Consider the following 21,516-nt stretch of genomic DNA (forward strand, 5'->3'; position numbering starts at 1 on the left):
ATTAGTGCATGGTTAAAGATGGTTGTTGTCGTTAGAATACTATATATATATACTGTTATTTATTTCGAAAATTGTTGTCGGTCCGATGGGATTCTTTTCTCACTTTAAAATTTTGTGCGATAACTTCATCAAAATTTAACATTGTGGCTATTACGCAGTCGCATTTCAAAATGTCGCTATGCGATTTCGATTACGTAAACTATCGGTACTGTAAATGAAAGATTCTCAAAACGCTCCGCACGGAGTCCCAGAGATCTATTAGGAAAACTCAAAGGCTCCGCGAGCTATTCGTTTACCTATCAAATTGTTATCTTTTTTTTTTATATTAATGAAGTCTGTTTTTATTTCGATAATAAAAAAAGAGCGATGCTCAAATATATGGACACGGAAGTCAAAACGAAGTATCTTGGGTAGGCAATCTCTCACAAGTAAAGCTCACTAACGATTAGAATAGATTCTACTCAAACTTTTGAAATAAATAAAAGTAATATCCATATGGCAAAAAATACAATCTTTAACCACGGAAAGTTGCAAAGCAATTGTTCCAGTAGTTATTCAGGAAAAAGCGTATATTCATATCGATACGAAGAAGAAAAATATCAACAACAAAATAATACCAAAACGATCCATATGTACACTTCTTCTTCTACACTTACACGTCTTCAATAATAAATCCCCTTCTCCTTGCGTTGTCTCTTCGACAAACCGATATCAAAACTTGCAATCCCAGTGAAAGAATCCATATGGTGACCAGGGAAAGCAATACAAGTACAACACATAGGTACCGTGTTTCCTCGATAATAATAAAATGAATATCCGTTCTCATATTTTGTATATTTCAAAATCTCGTAATTCTCTTTATATATAATTTAGTTTTTGATAAATGAAAATATAAGACATCCCCGGAAAAAAGCTCTAGTTTCATTGTTCGAAATAAAATCGGTTTTGCTTATCTGATACATTTTCAGGCATGATAACTTAAAATTATTCTTTGCATGGCAGACAAACGGAATTACTACCTTATTCCCCGTTTAATAGGTTATATTTTAAGGGCCATTCCTAGTATTTGTGGGGGCTAAGTATTGCTAGATGTAATCTTCAAATTTCATGCTCGGCTTCCGAACTTCAAGAAATTATTATTGGATAGTCCAGTTCTTTTCTCACACGGTCTTGGGTTTGGACTAAACATCTTGTTCAAAGCATGAAACATGAATCATCACTTAGTAATGATCAGTCAAACAGATAAATTAAAATGATTTCACTTACGGTATTTTCAGGCTGACCTAATATTTCGCAAGCTTGGAAGAAGCGATGCATGTGAATGTTTATATTCGCTTTTTAGTTTTTAGTATTATAGACTTTCATTGCAATTTTTATTTTGCAAATCGTAAATTTTTGTCAATTAAGTATTGCATAAATCCAAATTCACCCTATATTACAACAGATTGTGGAGTAGGTATAGTACTTTTAAATAAATCATTAGGAAATATGATAATTATTTTGTTGACGCAGAATTCTCCGTATATACAAAACTAGCTGTGGGCTTTGAACATGGACTTCTTTCTTGTATGAATTGGAAATATTATTTCGGAGTTGTTCGATCGACTTCAACATAAACGATATCCCAAATATATAAGAATTAACAAAAACCCAAACACGGAGGAAATTGAAAACTCAATAAAAATATGTCATCATTAAATGTAAACAATTGTCTACAACATTTCATCATGTATAATACATTTATAACTAAATCAAGCCAGGAGGGGAAAGACATTCATGCACAAATATAGGATAAGAATTTAAGTGGTAGTATGACAGTACATTCATTTAATAAATTATAAACATTATTCCTCTATAATACCACATCACGTCAGTTTGATCGACATTGATGAACTGCATGATGTTCTTGTAATGATGATCATGTGGCTCCGATATGATGTAATATGAAGTTGAAAAAGATTTATCTTCAAAACTCTTCGTTAACATGTCTAACATGCTGCAAAATATTGTTTGTTTTAAATATTTTTGTTTATAACTTCTGACAGTGATAATCTGTACTCTTCGTTTTATGAAATAGATTATGTGTAAATTAGATATTGTTTTTTTTTTAACAGCATGGAGTCCGCAATCTAACGGAACACATATCATTTCAAAAATCTAATTATTACGAAGTAATAATCGGGTCATTTAAATATATCTACACTTACGATATGCACATTCTGGCCCAACCCAACCTCCATCGCAACTACAAGTTGGAGTGTTGCCATCCAATATCACCTGACCATTGACACATTCTGAAAACAATACGTTACTGTTACAAACTATTCAAAATATATGTCAAATTTTATGTTCGTTTGCCGATGTTTACTGTATATTGCATTTATTTGATCATTGATTCATTGATCTAGTTGCATAGCATCAATATTACTCCTGTGTCAACCTGACTATATTGCAATTTATATTATAAATATAGATATATATATATAGAAAATAGCTTCGGAATATTCACGAAGTGTAATTTATAAATATCCAGAAATATTAATTCAAATCAACCATATTTGAATTTTTTTTTATTGCGACATGTATTTGTTAGACCGAAATCGGGAGTGTTTCAAAAAAAATATGTATTAAAGTGTATGAAATATGAAAATTATGAGACGTTATAAAAAGAACTTTATTATAAGCTCCTTATAGTCATCATTCAATAAAACATCTCGTTTTCGATAAAAAAAACTTACCAAAAACCTGTGGTAGCGAACTACAGGCATAATCTGCATAGCAACGCATGACATCAATAAGCTCAGATTCTGCTATTTGACTTCCGGCATCGCTGAATATGAATAAAATACTGTATATCAACGGTGAATTAAAAAATTGACGCATTGGGCAATGCAAATGAAATTTAATGTAACTTGAAAACAAATAAACTTTCGTAGATTCGCCTGTTACAATGATAAGGCTTAAAGCATATATATATTGAATAATTGCGGCTACTTTATGTTACAGGATAATTTAGTAAACTTCTGGTATATTGCAGTGTGCTAGAGCCCCTCGAACCAATAAGGCCAATGCAGCGGGAACGATTAATTAGTTATGTTTATAATATTTGGATTTGCTAGTTAGTAAACTGGATAAAAGGTCGGCTATACCGAATTACCTGATAACATATTTACAAAAATCAAACTTCTCGAGAATTCACAATTTATTTGATTTATGCCTTCTAAAACACAAAACGAGGACAAACATATACTTCTACTAATGTTGAGAGTTTATGCTGTCTTTATATTCCGTTTTTTTCATTTGAGAATTAAAAAGGTATAGATAATCATTTTTAAAAATCACTGGAACGTTGAAATGACCAGTGATATGATGTGACATGTACTAACTACACTGTACGTCCACGGGTTAGTTAACAGGTGTGTTTTTCAGTCCGAAGGATGATCATAAATCACTATACGTCGTGATAGCCTTATTCTTTTTGATGTACCGAGATAGGACGTGAATATGGAGTGCCTCATCGCACGCGCGACCTTACGATTGCTACGAAGTTTTTAAAAAGAATAAGACAAATAACAGCTGACAGTAAAAGTCAACTAAATAACTGATTGACAAACCCCTTGGCATCGAATACACTATAAAATTTATTAACCAAGATTTAAAGTTTACATAAATCATGTTTAAGAAGACTTATGCAAAAAATAGGCCGACCCCAGAAAAAATGAAATAAGTGTAGTCGCCCAATAAGACGCCACGCCAATATCACGCCAAAACATTGGGTCCTAATAAGCTACTTAGTTGCCGGAAAATACCGTATCAGTGAACAGAATTTATATTTTAAGTTTATAAAATATTTTATATATACTGGTACACATACAAAAACATACGTCACAACGAGAGTATATCCAAAAATCACTCCTGAAATTTCTCCGGTGGTGGAGAATTCACTCGTCACATCACTGCCTACAGTCCCAGCTACGGTTTGAAAATCCAATGATGCGGAGGTTGGAAATTTGGAATACTTAAAAAATGAATTGTATTTCAGTGAACTGATGTAATCGAAAATTATACTGTTTATAACTATAATTGGTTACATTACATTACAGTTTGTCCAAATGAGATTTAATATGTATTGTCGTTATTCTGAATTAGCTAATTTCTGAATAAGTACAAATGATTATTCCGATACAACCAAATATTACTTTCAAGCGTCACCCTATTGAAAGTCTTGTATCTGGAGTAGAAACTATGGAGGTCCCGAAGTTACAATTCAGGTTACAGGCTGGAGAAAATTTCTTGATTGAAAATAAAGCACAAAATTTCATAATCTCTCTGCAATTTTAGTGTAATTTTGTGGAACTTGATTATAGATTCCAAGCGTTCTCATCAGTTATCTTCAAAGTAATAATATCCATTTCATAATGTCATTTTTTTTCTGTTATTTGTATTTGTGTATTACATTGTATTAATAAGATACAGTTTTCCTCAATATTGCGATGTACCACATTCAAAATGTCATTAAAAAGAACACGGCCACAGCCTATAATAGTTTCATGAAAGCGGCAAATCTTACCCCTGCCTGACCCAAAACAAAGAATATATCTGCCATTGCTGGAGCGTTTGAGTTAGTCGGATTGTATCTCTGAACAATTCCATACCACACACCACATGTTCCTCTAACTTCATTTCCAGATATTTCTTGATCACCGACAAGATTTCCATCTCTGTTTGCGTGAGTTATCTAAAATGCATAAAATCAGTTTAAATAAATACTTACCTTTAGAATAAAATGTAATCAAAGATATAATAAAATAATTATCGATCTCGACCGGTAAGTCGATAGGTAAGGTATTTATTTGTCTGTTAGTTTGTTTGTCTGTTAGACACTTTCGTATGTTACTCGATATCTCACGAAATCGAGATGTCTATTGATTGACCAGAAGTTCATTGATTTTGGATGAATTATGTCGTATAATTAGCGAGTTATTAACTAATTAGTGATGGGACACGCGGTGTCCCTATTGAGTCAGAGCGAAGGAATCGAAACCGCAGTTTCTGTTTTGGGGGATCCCCTAGCTTTTGTCGCTCCGTTAAAATTGTCGATTAAAATATTGAACAAGAGGAAGATCGATAAGTCGGCGATCTCCGAACGCTATCCAGCTTTTAATTTTAATAGGTAACGGTTTTATTGTAGTGAATAAAATCTGATAAAATCATTTCTACCACAATTTCTTGTCAAGAAAAATATATTTTATGTCGGGCTTGTACAAATGATAATTTCAAATGCTTCAAATAATACAAATATTTCTTCTACAAAGATAATAAATTTTCTTTTCTTCGTTTCTTGTTCTCAACAATAGTATTTGAAAAACTGAATCAAGTCTACTCAAAGATCGGGTCCGCTCAAACGATATGAATTGAAGATATGTAGTTTGATCAGAGTTCAATTGTGATATTCTGTGATTACCAATTGTGAATTGAATGTGATGAAAGGCAGCCATAAATGATTACGTCTATCAATGTGTTGTTTGTGGGTATTATTAAATTACAGATGCATATTTTTATAAAAAGACATGTATATCTATCTGTTCTATATGTGTTGAATTGAATCCAAAGTATAACGCACGTGTCTCATGCTAATCACTCTTGACAAGATAGATAGACCGTAACACAATGACAGTATTGTTTTGCATTAATAAATTAATACTTAATTTAATCGTCGTACAAATGGTTTAAAGAAACTCATGGAAATGCACAATAATCAATGTTCATTTCCATGAAAATGCAGACTTTGTCAATTTGCTATTCACATAATACCATATATTCATATCCCTAAATGTGTTTATTCATGCTTTTAAATCATTCATTTTCAAAAATTAAACAATTTTCCAGTGAGATTGGTTTAATTTATTTGATTGCACTGGTATTCTGATAAAAACAATACAATACAATGCTGACAATTTGTTCTATAAATAGTGTAACTATGCATCTTGACTTTCCTCCTTGTCATCAGGACTTATTATTCCTGTTGACTGGACCCAGTTATGTTCATTAATGCATTCCTATATTAGTAATTTTTAGAAAGCAAAAACAGGACTCGACGATTGAATTATACAGTTACCTTCACGTTCCATCCTATAGAATGTGTTTGAGAGACAGGAATTTCGATTGCCAGAAGAAAATCATTCTCACTGCTTGACTGCATTATCGGGAATGGTGATGAAGCACCACTATAATAACAAACAGTTCCTCTTGATTAGTCTTCTGATTCACCCATTAAACACCCCGTTAATACAAATAAATTCTTGTTAGCATCCACAAATATTTATCCACAAATATTCAACTGTATTCGTAAAATTCGAATTAATCACATGATACGTTGAGAAAAGTACCAATCATTGGTAAAGAAAGGCAAATGAAACAACATTTATTTTTTTAACAACATAAATTTTATATGGATATTTATGACTCTTTTAAAATAAAACTGTAGCACTGAACAGTTTGGCGAAATATTCTCTATTACTTTATAATGCAGGTCTTAACCTATTTAACTTACGCGTGATTAGGTATTTGTCTAAGTGTGTCATAATTCGTGGTCGAGTCTCCGAATTCAAAGTTCTGTAAAATATGGTTAAAATGAAATAAACACCCATATATTAGGCTGTAAATAAGCACCCAAAAAAGAACGTGGTGACGTAAATTTTTAAACCCGATATAGATTTTGAATAAACAACTGAAAAGAATATATAAAAACATCAAATAGTCTCCTTATGAATAGACTTCGAATTTGATCATATGTGTTCATTATAAAATTTTAGGATTGGAAATTTAAGTTCTCGATAATTACATACTGTATTTTCTCAAGTCTGTGGCAAATAAGCAGCCGTAAAATTTATTATATAATAAAAAAGCCAATATTTTTTCTTCTAGTTATTTCTTATTTATTTCAATGAAACTGCTTTATCTTAACTAGATGCCCACAGATGTTCTTGTTGCAGTTACGTATCTAATTTGCCATTTTTCTCCGAGGTTTATTTTATTTAATTTCTTATTTCACTGTTGTACTTGTTTGTATTTCGATTTGCATTGTTATTATAACTCAAGTATGAAGAATGTTTACACTATTTGATTAATGCTTATTACTTTCAACGCTCACTTCAGTTTCTTCAAAAAATAATCGCGACATATATTTTTCTAACATTCATTAAGTTAAAAAATAAACACCTCGATCAGAGTTTCAGCGATATTTGCCACTTCGCGAACAGTTATGACTCCACTTTCGTCAACGGCATACAGATATTTGAAGTGATTCGACAGGGCAACTGGACATTCATCTCTGTATGACATTTTAGTTACAAAATTTACAGAATGACCACCTGAAAGCAAAACATGAATATATTACATTTTGTGAAAGCTTTTTATTTCATTTGATTGAATATTCCGGTCTAATTTAAATGTAACTATAGTATTTCAAATTCAATTTATATATTGAGAAATAAAACTAGTTATAAACACAAGACGTTTTGAAGCTTTGATCCGATCAAAAACAAGAATTAGTAGACAAGAAGTCAATTAATTATAATGAAAGATATGAATTCGTTATGAAACTTACTAGAACCGCAGCTTACGTCACCGAACCCCATATTACATTCGCATATCTGTCTGTCGTGTGGTTGAAGTGTTATCACATTTCCTTGGGAACAAACTGAAACAAAAAGATTAGGAGTAGCCATCAATGATCAGATTAGTTAACATGGAAACGAAAGAGATGCATTATAATCTCTATATCCGATTAATCTAGGCAAATATTCTATTTTGGAAAGTATTTATTGTAAATGATTTTTTTATTCGATTTCAATCCTGAATAAAATTCAAATTGATTAATCTTTCAGGAAAATTATATTATAAGCAAATACAGCTATTTTGTATATTGGTAAAATTGATCGTTTCGAATAGTGGTAACTTATGATTTAGCTTCAATAAAGAATAATTTTTGTATTCAAAAAAAGGCGATGATTTTGATTTTTTCATCATTATTTGTCGGTAGTCAAACAATGTAGCTTTTATTTGGTGCAGCTTCTGGTCGATGTAATTTCCTAACAAAGTGCATGCATTCCAGTTGGCGAGTGCTACTATGCTATGTACTGATATCATATTCACTCATGACGCGCAATAAGAACAAAATGTAATCCAGTGTTGAAACCGAATATAAACACTGATGTATGGAAATGAAAAAAAAGAGATGATTTATAGTTAAATTTCTATGTTGTTGTTCTCATTTTGACAGCCAAAATTTAGAAATAACAAAGACACGCGTCTCCAAGAATGATATTTATAGAGTCATGAATTCCAGACGTTTTTCAAATTTCTATCAACTTATTTCTGTCATACTTCTCTCCTATTGAGAGGCCAGATATTAACATGCTGTTGCCGGTATGCTTAAAGAAGCGCTAGAATATCATAAAAGTGGTTAGAATCATTCTATGCCCCCTGAAATACATCATATCATAATTATTGAGTGTTGCAGGGTTGCGTTCACTTAGTGAATAACGAAAATTTATGGAATAGACAATAAATAAACTTACGATTGGTGCATGTGTTACCAAAATATCCAGGATTACATGTACAGACAATGTCGCCATTTTCAAGGGTCTCCGAGTTTCCGTTTTCGCATATGAAAATACCTGGATTCATGTGTGTCTTAATTAACATTTGAAATGCACGATATCACTTGTGTAGCACAATGTTAAAGCCTTCAGTCTCACATAACAACTTAAAGAAGAAAATGCGTTGTTAAATCTATACATTAAAACATATTTGTTATCTAATATGATTATTGCGAATACATATCAAGTAGGTGAATTATTATTATAATTCGAGAGCAATGTCTAATTTGTTTCCGATTCTTCTTAATATGTAGGCTAGTTTATACTGTGATGTAATTGTTTGTGGTTTCCGGCGCAAGTTTTTCATTCTAACCCGTTTATTTTTCTACTTACCGTCAACGTCAGTGCTGAACTCGTCCGCATATATCAATGAGATGGCTGCAACGTCTTGGAGAGTCATGGTGTTGCCTTGATCCCTAAAAGTAAACATTTACATTTGCAACGAACATACTGTAAACGCATGAAAGTCAATCATGAAAAAGACATTTATTCAAGAAAAATGAAGCAGTATTTAGTTACAAAATACTTTATCAATATTGTTATCATCCATAAAATCAAAGTTTGAGCTTGTTTTTATTTCATAGTAAAAGCGTGACTCATATAGTCATATCAAAATGACGTTGTACGATGTAACTTTCCTGTGTTATCTGGTTTTCTACAATTTACTAATTGTATCTTTCAATGACCGAGTGATTAAATACATACTTCATAAATAATATAGATCCAAATAAGACGTATCTTGGGGAGTCTACCAATCTGATCTCTGCTGAATCGGCATTTGGAGGTCTTTGCACTGTTGTAGTCTCCTGAAAACATACTAGGAAATTTAGAATTATTTTATGCATAACTGACTGTAACAATATGCAATTCATGATCCTTAAACAATAACTAATCATACTATAACTTACTACTTACTTATACTTTTATAGTTTTTTCATTATTATTTTTTTTTTAATTGGGGTTGTTTCAAAAAGGTTGGGAACGACAGGATTACACTATGTAACACACATTTTGTTCTTGGCTTCTAGTTATTACTTTGTAATTGAAAACATTAATTTATATGAATTTTTATTTTGTGAAAATGGGGAGGATTTCTTTTAAAAATCTTTTTTTATATGTATATCTCTAGTATATTAATTGCAACATCAATCCAAGTTTTTGTAAATTAACTTAGTAGACCCATCCGAAATTCTGGAACTCAAAATCTTCGATTACTAGCCACTTGAATTGGTCATGCATCAAAACAACCTAAAGATATTTGTTATTTCAACAATTTAGCTTAGAGCTGTAGCCTAAGGGGCCGCCGAATTAGATGGATATTCATTTTCACTGTGGAAAAATAATAAATGCCTTTAGATTCCGACTTTGAATAAAAAATGCAAGTCATTCGAGATACCTAGGGCCCTAAATAGCTTTCAAAATGGGATGGTTAGAATAGAAGCAACGTTCGATCTTTATTGCAAAGTAAACCCGTATTGATCATGTTGCGTGGCGAGTTTCCAGGCGCAAAGGACTAAAAACACTGAATTTTTCGACAAGGCAAAACTCTCTTCCAGCTGTTGACCCAATTTATTTGACATGGTCTTTTTAAAGTTATTTTTTTTTGTCAACCACTAAGCCCTAAAGCTTCTCTTATGGATTTTTAAAAGCGTGTGCTAGAGTTCTATTCAGCAATATATCTTTAAAACACACTCCGAAAAAAAAATTTTTTGCAAAAATATCTCAAAAATTTTTAAAAATAAATTGGACTTTGAGAAATTCTGTGTACAGTAGAGGAATAATATTTAATTCCTAATTAATTAATTTTTTTTTCAACGTTATCGTCAAGTTTTTCCTAACACAACATCACCGAAACGCATAAATGGGTATTACTCTGAAATTCACAATTGTATTTACAGGTGTATCAAGTTCAAGGCTAAAATTACTGATTTTGATGACGTCACAGCTCTTATTATTACTTCACAGACCACCCCCAAGGCAAAAAAATTAAATTTTTTCGACGGAAATGCGCGTAGAACGGCGTAAACAATCCCATACGCGCATTTACGCGTTAAAATTACCATTAATTTTACGTATTTTTTAACTACAAAAAATCTCCATACTTCTGCCAACTATGGAGCAGTCGAAATCATATTTATCAAAACAACACAGCGCCAGGGATGGTCAGGGATAGTATATATGACTGAAAATACATGCTAAACCAACAATAAGTCATCATAAAGAAGTATTTTTTTTTTTTTTTTTATGCTGGCGGATCAGAAGTTTTCCAGACTCGGATCAGTGTCTTGAAGACACGTCATATCCGAGTTTTATCGGTCAATCGCTTAATATGCATGCCACTGCATGCAGTAGTCATACACTTCCGGGGGCCTCAGTATGCGCCGCGCATCAGCAGAGCACAGATTTCCACCACACGCTTCTACGTATGCAATGCATACGCTTCAACATGGGGCTTCCGTCCATGCCATGCAGGGCACAACTTCTGCCACCCCGGCTTCCGTACATACCGCGTATAACGCAGCATGACATCCACCGAGAAGCTCCCGATTCATCATTTCCGCTATATCGGATGGTATTATCGGGGCTAAAGACAATGTTCGTCGAGAAGTTTTGAATTTTGGTTTGGTCTACCATTTATGGTGGATGATTAAAAGTTTCCAAGTTTTATTTTGCTAAACCGTCAGATAGCCGTTTAGTATTTCCTCCCAGTTACTCCTTAGTCCTAAAGGTTGCACGTCATTGAATTTATGTTCTATCATTATGAAGAAATCCATGATTTGGGTTACAGTTTTGGGTATGATGTTATTGTCCGTGGGGGCCAGATATCGATCCAGGGTGTCTAGTTGTAGTTTTAATTTAATATTATAGGAGTATTTCCTGTCCGAGCCGAGTCGCCATTTTCAGACGTCTGACAGGCGATTTTGAAATCCACGCTATTTATAGCATTCGCACTTTGCGTCACGGCTGGAAGGTTCTATCGCTTTTCTCATATCAGGCGATAACGTCAACAAAGAGCTAAGAGCGATATTAACAGTAGTTTACCGAGCACAAAATTAAGCGTAAATATTCTCTCATATGAGCTTAGCCGCTGTAAAAGGGTTTTAAATGGCACCCTACAACCGATGGCTATTTGTGAAATTGACTTGGATTATAATTGGAAATATAGGGGAAAAATTCTGGTTTAATGGCTAAAAAGATATTTGCAATGGATTTGTCCTAATTTCTTCAAGATTTCTTTCATATAATTGAAGAAACACTTCTCCGGAATACCAAAAACACTAAAAAAAGCACCATTCTATGTTATAATGAAGGTGTTACGCTATTTTATATCACAAAAACCCGATGTTAGGGAAATCCGCCCTATTATCACAATACCAATATTAAAAAAAAGTTGAATCTTTCGATGTGCAGAAAATCTAGGTTGAAAGCTGGGAACAAAAAAGAGATTTTTATGCTACACAGTATTATCTGTCAAATTGCATAATTAAGGTAAATATTTCAATTAAAACCACTATCTTCTCCCTATTCAAGCATCGCATATGATGGTAAACATTGTATATCATATTAATGTTACATATTGCTTGTCTGCAGAAGGCTGGCTTTTGCGGACGTAATGTCAAAGAAAAAATTATGAAACATCCACGCAAGACTTCTGGTACAACAGTTTTGGTTTGCTTTACGCTTGCAGTCATAGCATACAGTACCACTGACATAGAGGCATATACATCAAGGCATTCTGCCACCAACCTATCTCAAACCGACCACCGAAGGTTTCAAACAAATGAAAAAAAAATACTTCACGTGTATATTATGGATGTAGTGACCGAAAGTACATATATACCTGTCCCACTCGTGACATGATAAGTTGTAAGATAATGACTGTTTCGTAAGTGGCGTACACGGTTTGTGTTGCCGAGTATTCGAAAGTACATTTTCCATCGGTGGTTGTAGCTGTTACTGGCCCTAAATTCGTGACTGTTCCAGTTTCCGCAGTTGATTTGATATTAGTTTTCATCTAAAAGTGGTAATAGGGGAAGAAAATATGGCAAACTCATACATATGTATAGTAATTTGATACAGTAGTTTTATACCTGATCTAAATGGTGGGAGATTGTTTCTGTCTTGTTTTGTGTAAAATTAAAAAATGTAAAGTAATACATGTTAAATCAAAATCCGCCTTAATTTCATAAGATTGGAAAAAATCGTTTCAGCAGCAACATTTCGGCAGTATATAGGTCCTTGGAGAAAAATAAATACTTTTGGTAAACCAACAAGTTCATATCTTAATAAAATACACAAGTTAACCAGGGTATTATTCTCAATTACAGATGTGGCAAAAGAAAATCGCTTATTTATCTATTATGCTCATGTTTGGCGGTAATAAATTTTTCGTTCAAACTCAGTATCAAAGAAGGTGATGAAAATATTGTTTTGTTCTGAATCTGATATTGTGCTCTCTTACTCTGTGGAATGTTTCATCCCTGAGTCTGTCTGCATTTGTAAAATACAGCAATTGAATGAACGGCGTTGCTGTATCCTGGTAGTATTCGAGGTCGCCATAGCTGTAAAACAAACACAAGTTTATATAGGAGTTAAAATTTAGTTTTGTTTTCACTGTTTATGTTCAATAGACAATGGCTTTCAATATCTTTTACGTTTATATTACGTTTTATATCAGTGAGGAATCAATTTCAACTATAAACCAATAGCGAATTCGTTAGGTTTGGGTTGTATTTTTAGTATTGAATTTGGAGTTTTCTTTGCTAAAGACTAACATGAATTGCGTCTAACTACCGCGCGCGAGCCGTAAGCAAATGCAACAGTCATAATTGAAAGGACTCGAGAAACTTTTTTTAATAAACGAGTTTAGTAAACAAGTTTATTTTGGAGACGTCTAAAGTTTATTAAAGCAATAGTCATTATTGGACACAAATTGCAAGTACTGTATGGATCTTTCTGCTAAATTGCTGTTATTCCGGTCGCTTATCCCTCGGCTAATCGTTTTTAATGCTTCAGTATCCAAAGATGGAAACTGTCGACAGGCGCTAGAAACCATTAATAAAAGGCTAAAACTTTTGTATTTTACAAATTTGTTTCGATGATTTTTTCAAAAACAAAAGTTTGCATATATATTTCGCAACTACATGGCATCCATCACACCATGGACCTTTCCCCGACCTTTACTCCCGAAAAATTGGTATGGCAATTGTGCTTATTTGAGACTACCTAATGTAGAAGGCAAGATTCATTGCAACTTTATCATGGGAAAAACTCGTGTAGCCCTGTTGAAACAAATCGCAATACCAAGAATGGAGCTAACTAACGCTGTGATCTCAGCAAAATGAGTGACCTCATTGTTCGACAGCTTGAGTATAAGGAAATCAGTGTATAGGTGGGCTGGAGCAGTACTGGGCTATATAAATAATTAGGCGAAACGATTTCATATTTTCGTAGCTAACCATGTAAAACAGATTCATGATTCGAGCAAATCTGATACATGTCTTTACATCGATTTCTCTGTGAATCCCAGTGATGATGCATCAGGAGACATAAATGCAAGAGAACTTTATTATGATTCTTGCTGACCAAGAGGACCGGAGTTTTTATAGCAACAAGATCAAAGTTGGAAAATCTCATTATATAAAGCTGATGCGGAAATGAAACCGATGGAGGAAATGTCACTAATTATAATATTGGATTTGTCTCGAACCAAAGAAATTGGAAAGATTTTCTTCGTGGAATTCAGCCATTCGTACAATGGCCAACTCTAATCGGTATGTACGATTGCTGAAATCCAGAGTACAAAGTGAGCACGTACTGGAAAATTTAGGTGTAGAACATATGATGCAGGCTGATTGTAATGAAGATAATGAAATGTTTGTAATCCTAATATTTTAAACAGCGAATCTATCATCTAAAAAGTGAAGTTGTTAACCTAGATGGCGCTGTTGCCAGTGAAACGAAGCAATCATTTTCAAAAATTCAGACTTGCCTGATGATTGACTGAAAGAGTGAGAAGCTCCCACTTTTTTCTTTTTGTAGTTAGATATTTTTATATTATCATTTACTAACGATAAGGTCTAAACTGTTGCTTCGTCACCAGGAATATTTCAAGATGCTGCTTTATATGCTCCTAAAAGATGGCGAAGAGTGCAGTTTCTGCCGAATAAATTTTGGAAACGACGGAGGAAGGAATATGTACATAACGTAGGTATCACAAATTTTTTTGATGAATAACAAAACGAAATTTACAGGCAAATTGACAATTAAACCTGGCGAGGCATACAGTCCCCATAGTAGAGAGCACTTTACCGGTTTCATTATCCTTTCACCCACGTACATTTGCGTCCGTCCACAGCATCCAGGACATTTTTATAGGCATATATTTGTACCGATTATCATTGGTACCTATGGACATTTGATCCCATATGAAGCTTGAAGAAATGAAACTTTGAAACACACAAATATTTACAAGCGAAATCGGGTTCTAATGCAAAAAATCATAGGTACAGGAGTCCATGATGTGCAAGTGTCGACGCAAATGATTTCCGTGGGTGCAAATAACAGTGATGCAAATGTCTGCGGACGCAATTGTCCGTGGCTGCAAATGTCCGTCGATTCAAGTGCATATATATGTGTCCTATTCCCGTGGGTGCAATCTATATGCAGGTGCTATAATCTTTAGGTGCGTGGATGCAATTTTTCTAACAAATGGACATCCAAAAAATTGTAGAAATCGGTGGCACAAATGATAGCGACGAAATTAAAATATTTGCCGACGTTAACATACAGTCTAAATGCACCCGAAACTTTGGTTAGCGGAAATGGAAAGTCTGATGTTGTTTTACCGCGGTTCGTTTGTAGGTTCTTTTTCGGAAAAAGTTCAGTCGGGTCGACCCCGATAACATTAATTGCTAATTGTGCGTTACATCTAAAAATATGGAAGTATTCTATACAAACAGATGGCACTATAATAGCGATGTGACCTTTAGAAAACAGTTGTGTGCAGGGAGTCAGCACAGTTAAGAAAGGGAAAGGTTACACAAAATTGGGAATTTTCTTGACGCTTCTACGTCTTGAAATGTGTGCTCTGCAGTGATCTATTCTCTAGAATAGTAGCAAGGTTCGAAGACAAAAGAAGAAGGCTGCCAGTATATAAAACAGGCCTAGGATATGCAGTTTGATCGGGAATTTGATTTCCATGTGGATCAATGCACATTACCAGGAAATGAGTCACTACTACTCTGTATGAACGTTTCTTGTACGATATAGTCTACTCGAAGACCATACAGTAGCTCCAACGTTGAATTCAGTCGATAAGATAAAACAGTGTTTTAAGAAGTGAAAAACGGTTTCGAAAAATATTCTTTGCGTGCAATTTATGATGCCCCGGCTATAATGAACTGTTAGCCTGGTTTTATTGCACTCATGAAAAACAGCAAATCCATATATGCTCATGATTAATTGTAGTTCGTTGCCAACATTTAGCGTTTTTGATAAAAGTCATCCAATAGACAATGATAACTTAAATCACCTTTTGATGGTGTTCCGAAATTTCTATAAAGTTACTTTGCCTGACGGAGGGACGACGGCACTTGGGGGGGCATATTTAACGTTGATGTAGAAAACCTATGATAACACATTAATAAGGTGTTACACAAAGATTCGATTCAAAAATGTCGCTCAATTTTGAGATTCCTGAATGGATAAATAGTTGAACAAAGTTTATGATTATAGAATTCTCGAAAAGGAATGCAAGGAACTCGCGTTTAGTGTCATGAAAACCCTCATGGAGGGCAAAAAATCGCCTTGACATAGAAAACGAGAATATGATTCATTCTGATGTATCAACTTTCCATTGTTTGAGAAGCGATCCCTGAGGACCAACAGCAAACGTTTCATAATGCATCCGTATAGTTGTTCCACCGTGCAATGTGCGCAAATTCATCCAAAGCGTGGTCGACGTAAACCAGAATGTTCAAGATTATGAACCCGGTTAAGATCACACCTCTCGGAATTGTTCGTTGTTATTTACGTTGTGTATTAGTATTTCATCCAATGTCGACAAAAATGTATCTATATCCTATCGCATACTTCTCCATATAATTCGGAAAAACGGGGGTACAAGAAAGAATGTTAATGTAACGCACGTCTTGTTAATGCGCGCACTTGCTCGATTGCGCGAACTGTATTCGTAACTGTATTTGAAGGTTTTCGAGTCTCCCAACAATTCAGAAAAACGATCCATACGTCCAACCCGAGTCCAATAAAGTGGAAAATATTGACACTTGTGCAGTTACAATCTCGATATAAATTGATCACGTGTTGAAGTGGTTCAAATATCCTAGGATAGCATCTACCTTTTGTGCACATGCTGGGTGTATCGCATATATCTTATTGCACATTGAGCTTGGAGATGTAGTCATTATTTAATGTCACAATGATTTAAAACACGGACCCGTTTAGGTTGGAGCAATTCGAAATATATTGCTTGTGGGTTGCATTCTATGGTATTTCCGTTTTGAATATTTCAGCGAAAAAGCAGCATAATTTCATTTTGGTAGCGAGGGTAGGTATTCAATAAATGAGAACCCGCCCACTATACCTCGCATATTTTTATCCATTTTGCGTCCCAATCCAAACGGCTCCCATAGCTGTCATATGCCACTGGACTATACCTATGTATATCAATATACTTATCGCCGCATCTCCTTATGAGGATTTTATAAGAATTTAAATTAAATCCCAAATTGAAATCGTCCGTTGCATGTGTTTTAATTTAAATGAATAACTCGGATATCAAACCCACGACGGTGTCAAATCGACTGTCAGTTATCTTCTGATATACAAACGCTGGTTTTATATCAATATTTTTGGTTGTATAATTCGTATCGTGTTACCCACCTCATCAGTTTAATATTAGATTGACCTCGAGATAGCTGTACTTTACTGTTTGCTTGCAACAATTTTCATTACGTCGAAAATCACATTCCCACTAAAGTTTGTTATTGTAAAGCTAGACAGTGTTCGGTTTAAAATCCGTTATCGCATATCCAGAGAAAGACTTCACACAACAGACAACAACTGCATGTTAACTCCAACTAAAGGCAATGGCTTTTACAATATTTAAAGGTACTAACCTTCTGTCCACATTGAAATCGTTTTGTATCAACAAGAATCTATCAAATCCAAATTCCTAAACATTTGAACATGTTATTTCGACTTAGTTTTGACAAAATATGTGTGAATCTTCAGGGTTCATATAAATATCTTAGTTTCACCATCTGATACCTGTAATTATGTCCATTTACCTCTGTGAATGAACCTTTTTTATGTTCTTGTACAGGAGTGTGCAATAAGCTGACCGCCAAACCATTTAGTATAGTTCTTGTCAACAGTCAGATTTTTTTCTGCCAAGGAAAAACCCTAATCCGTCAATTTATGTTTGTAGATGACATGGGTAAAAATACATGATTTCTTTTTTGCTTTTGTCGTTGCGTTAAATCTTTCATCGTTTTGCCAGGCGCCTTATTACTGTAAAGCTATGTAATAGCCGTACACTCTTGACTCTCGCGCAGCGCTCTGGTTGTCGCTGCTCTATTTCGTTACCGCAGGCTTTTATAACGCTTATTTACAACATTATTTCGTGCTTAATTGGTACTTCCCCGCCACCAGCTTTTCCAATTTGAATCAGTTCAGTAGACTATTTTGCTAGTTTCGTGAGGGTAATATATTTTTTGTGTACATGGAAAAACTAATTTTTTTGTGTGGCACAGCTAGATGTCTTAAGTCGATTATATGGCTTACCGACAAAAAATCTTGCACACCCCTGCCTATAGTATGTTTTAAAAAAGAAGGTATACATTATGACATTAAAGAGCGCATTTTCATTTATTAAGAGAGCAATGTTTAGTATTACCTTATTCCAGCTCAAAAGACTTTTGTATCATTTGCAATCATTAGGTTCATTTTAAAATACATTGTTGGGTCAATTTGACAACATATGAACGAATAGTACTGGCAAAATGAACCAGTCTAATCCAGCTTTTGAAATCAGATCTCTGCCTCGATATATTAGATGGGACTGTATTGGACGTCAAAACTGAGGTTTTTTAGCGGTGCTTTTAGTCTTCAACTAATTTAAAAGAGAACATTATTTTCTGTACAGCATTCAAAAACAGACGTTTTAAAGTTCTTACCGGTGAAATGATTAAATTTGTGCTGCTCATATACGGACCTCCACTTCCGGGGGTATATGCAAATGAGTTGGTGTTTAAAGCATTTATATTAGATCTCTCGCTTGAACCAATCTTCATCAGTGCCTCGTACGGTATATTTTCTCCTAATGAAGATAACAAAAACTCATTAATGCTGACTATAATTTAGTCAAGCACATTACCACAAAGATCTGTTGATTCGCATTCTCAAAGAGAATCGAGATTAGTAGGCTACAAGTTTGGGCGCTCCGGAAGTGTGTGTACCAAAATGGCGCATAACCTAAACCCTAACCTGATACACATACTATTTTCAGGTTGTGCGCCATCTTGTTACACATACTTCGGGAGCACCCAAGTTTGTGTATAATCAAAATCTAATTAGCTTTGAAAATAACCTACGAATCACAATATAACCTTCCTCTGAATTCGTAGAAATGTGGTTTAGGTTCATTCAATAGAATAAATACAGCATTGCAAGAAAAAAGTTTGTTTAGCAATGTTTAAACATATTATTAACAATTTAAAAAAGTTTCTATGAAAATAAATAAATTGTGTTGTGTAAATGAATAGAAATTTAAAAAAATAAAAACACAGGGCGGAAGATTCATATTTAGGATATTTCATTTTACTATGATTATGACTAAATAATGTAGACTTTTACACCGAAATCCGTATATATAATTTGAAATAATTAGTGTGATATATAAACCCCATGGCTGAATGTTGAAAGTGGAAGGCGCAGCCTCTAGATTTTCGAAATATATATGAATGAAATTTAAGTAAATCTTTTTTTCTAAATTATTTCTTGATTTATTTCTATGCATTTCTTCGTGATTTTCTAATATTGTTAAAACGTTATGTTTTTATTTATTTACTTACCGCTACTTTTACACAGGTCGAAGCACAAATACAGGAACACAAATTTGAGACAGCTGTGATTATCAGTATACATTTTCTTGTTAATTGCTACAACTGAATTTATCCAAACGTTGGTAGTTTTGAAGATATATTGGAAGATTCTAACGTAGGCACAAACAATGTAAATGATGTTGTATTCTATCTTTATTGATATAGATATAATGATTTCCTATTATGAGTCATTTTCCTGCATCCTATTTCAATGAATGAACGGCGGAGATCTGTTCCAAGTATTTTATTATTTTCACGTGCGTTTACTTCATTGGTTTCTTACTCATGCGACTGTCGGGCTGGGCGTGAGCAACTTCTAGTGCTCTGAATCTTGGAATTAACAATTTGCATTTTTTATACCTATATTAACAGTCGCTGACTACAATATTTTCATAAAACTGTATATCTCTGAAATATGAAACACTGTATAGGGTAGATTCTCAATGCATATTTAGCGTTTGGAAATGATTCTAAAACTTCTTGCAAATTTGTAAACGTAATATCTCCAGTGTTCAACTCCAAAAAGAGAAAACTCATTTCAAAAAAAGTCCGAGTAATAACAATTACAATGGCAGGAACAACCTAAAAACGGTCTCGATTTTTAATTTCACAACGCGTTGAAGGTTATTATAAAGGTTTTATAAAGCCATTCTCGGTCGAATTCGATGGTGGTAATTAATATAAAAATTAAAATAAACAACAATCAATTAATGCAATACCGCGTATTGCAATTAGTACTATATATGTAAGATACAGGCCAGAAGTAAGTTGTACCAAGCGCTATAGAATGGGACAGGAAGACGGATGTGGCACAAACATTGTGAATAATGTAGTATGCATCACGTTTCTACTTATTGTTAAAAACACGTATACATAAAGATTCTAAGTATTTTCTAATTCTTAGTGTACGCAACCTTTTAATAATTTACCTTTATGCAATTATTTCATTGAGCTTGTACAAGGGCTAATAGCACGGGATTTGCGAGTGCGGTGTCTTTGTTACTGGATAATTTTATTGTGATATTTATAGTTACTAGCTTCAATACAGATATACGGTTAGATATTGAATATATAACATATTGACAATATATTATTTTGCCGGGGCTATATTGAAATAGCGAAGTGTTATTCGAAAGTTTCTATATACCTCAAACATTCATTGGCAAACCATTATTGATATTTATTATTATTATTTTCACTGTCTATACGTAGCCCAAGTGAATTGTGTACGCGTAGAATATAAAATAAAATTATTTTTTTTATAATAATTTTTTAAATAAGTTGAAACCTCGGATATGCGGCATCATTCTTTATCATTTATATCAATAGTAAATTTTGCGCCGGAAAACTTTATACACCGAGATGATATTGGAGTACGTGTCGCCACTAGTCATATATTGTATATATACTGGAAAGATATATATTCAGTACAACAACAAATATTGAATTAAAATCAAAGAATTAGTCACATACAGTGCATTATTGCAGCTGAAAAATCGGTTAGCGCTAAGTTATCAAATTGTAATATAAACTTTTCGTGGTGCGGAAGGAATAAGCGAAATAACGATTTCCTGTTTTTTTCTGTAAGCTCAATTCCCGTTCTATACCATGTACATGCGATATGATGTTTGTGTATTCTGAATAGGTGCAAGTTATGAATATGTGTAGAGCATTTGGATCGAGTGCGTTTCAGTAAATGACCTCTAACAAGCACAACTTGCGAACAG

General features: G+C 33.8%; 1 protein-coding gene across 1 annotated transcript; it reads right to left on the reverse strand.

Moving 5' to 3' along the window:
• Positions 1-396: 396 nt before the first annotated feature.
• Positions 397-19,920, reverse strand: LOC120333070 (uncharacterized). Its single transcript, XM_078119195.1, has 17 exons — positions 19,760-19,920; positions 18,863-19,005; positions 17,804-17,859; positions 13,126-13,225; positions 12,505-12,678; positions 9,369-9,469; positions 8,997-9,079; positions 8,583-8,681; positions 7,610-7,702; positions 7,222-7,373; positions 6,554-6,615; positions 6,119-6,227; positions 4,571-4,738; positions 3,885-4,018; positions 2,739-2,830; positions 2,208-2,294; positions 397-1,996 (listed from the first exon to the last, which is right to left on the reverse strand). Exons 1-17 carry the CDS (start codon positions 19,830-19,832, stop codon positions 1,989-1,991), a joined length of 1,734 nt encoding a protein of 577 aa, XP_077975321.1. The 5' UTR covers positions 19,833-19,920; the 3' UTR covers positions 397-1,988.
• Positions 19,921-21,516: the final 1,596 nt, after the last annotated feature.

This window comes from Styela clava, chromosome 13 (genome assembly GCF_964204865.1).
Source record: "Styela clava chromosome 13, kaStyClav1.hap1.2, whole genome shotgun sequence".
Taxonomy (NCBI): Eukaryota; Metazoa; Chordata; class Ascidiacea; order Stolidobranchia; family Styelidae; genus Styela; species Styela clava.

What these genes read in the sequence shown, in the direction of transcription:
- LOC120333070 (XM_078119195.1), bottom strand. Translation starts at nt 19,832, where the DNA reads ATGTATACTGATAATCACAGCTGTCTCAAATTTGTGTTCCTGTATTTG. An exon ending in GGATCTATATTATTTATGAA is followed by an intron (nt 9,080 to 9,368) that starts GTATGTATTTAA and finishes GTTTACTTTTAG; the next exon opens with GGATCAAGGCAACACCATGA. An exon ending in GTTCAGCACTGACGTTGACG is followed by an intron (nt 8,682 to 8,996) that starts GTAAGTAGAAAA and finishes ACATGAATCCAG; the next exon opens with GTATTTTCATATGCGAAAAC.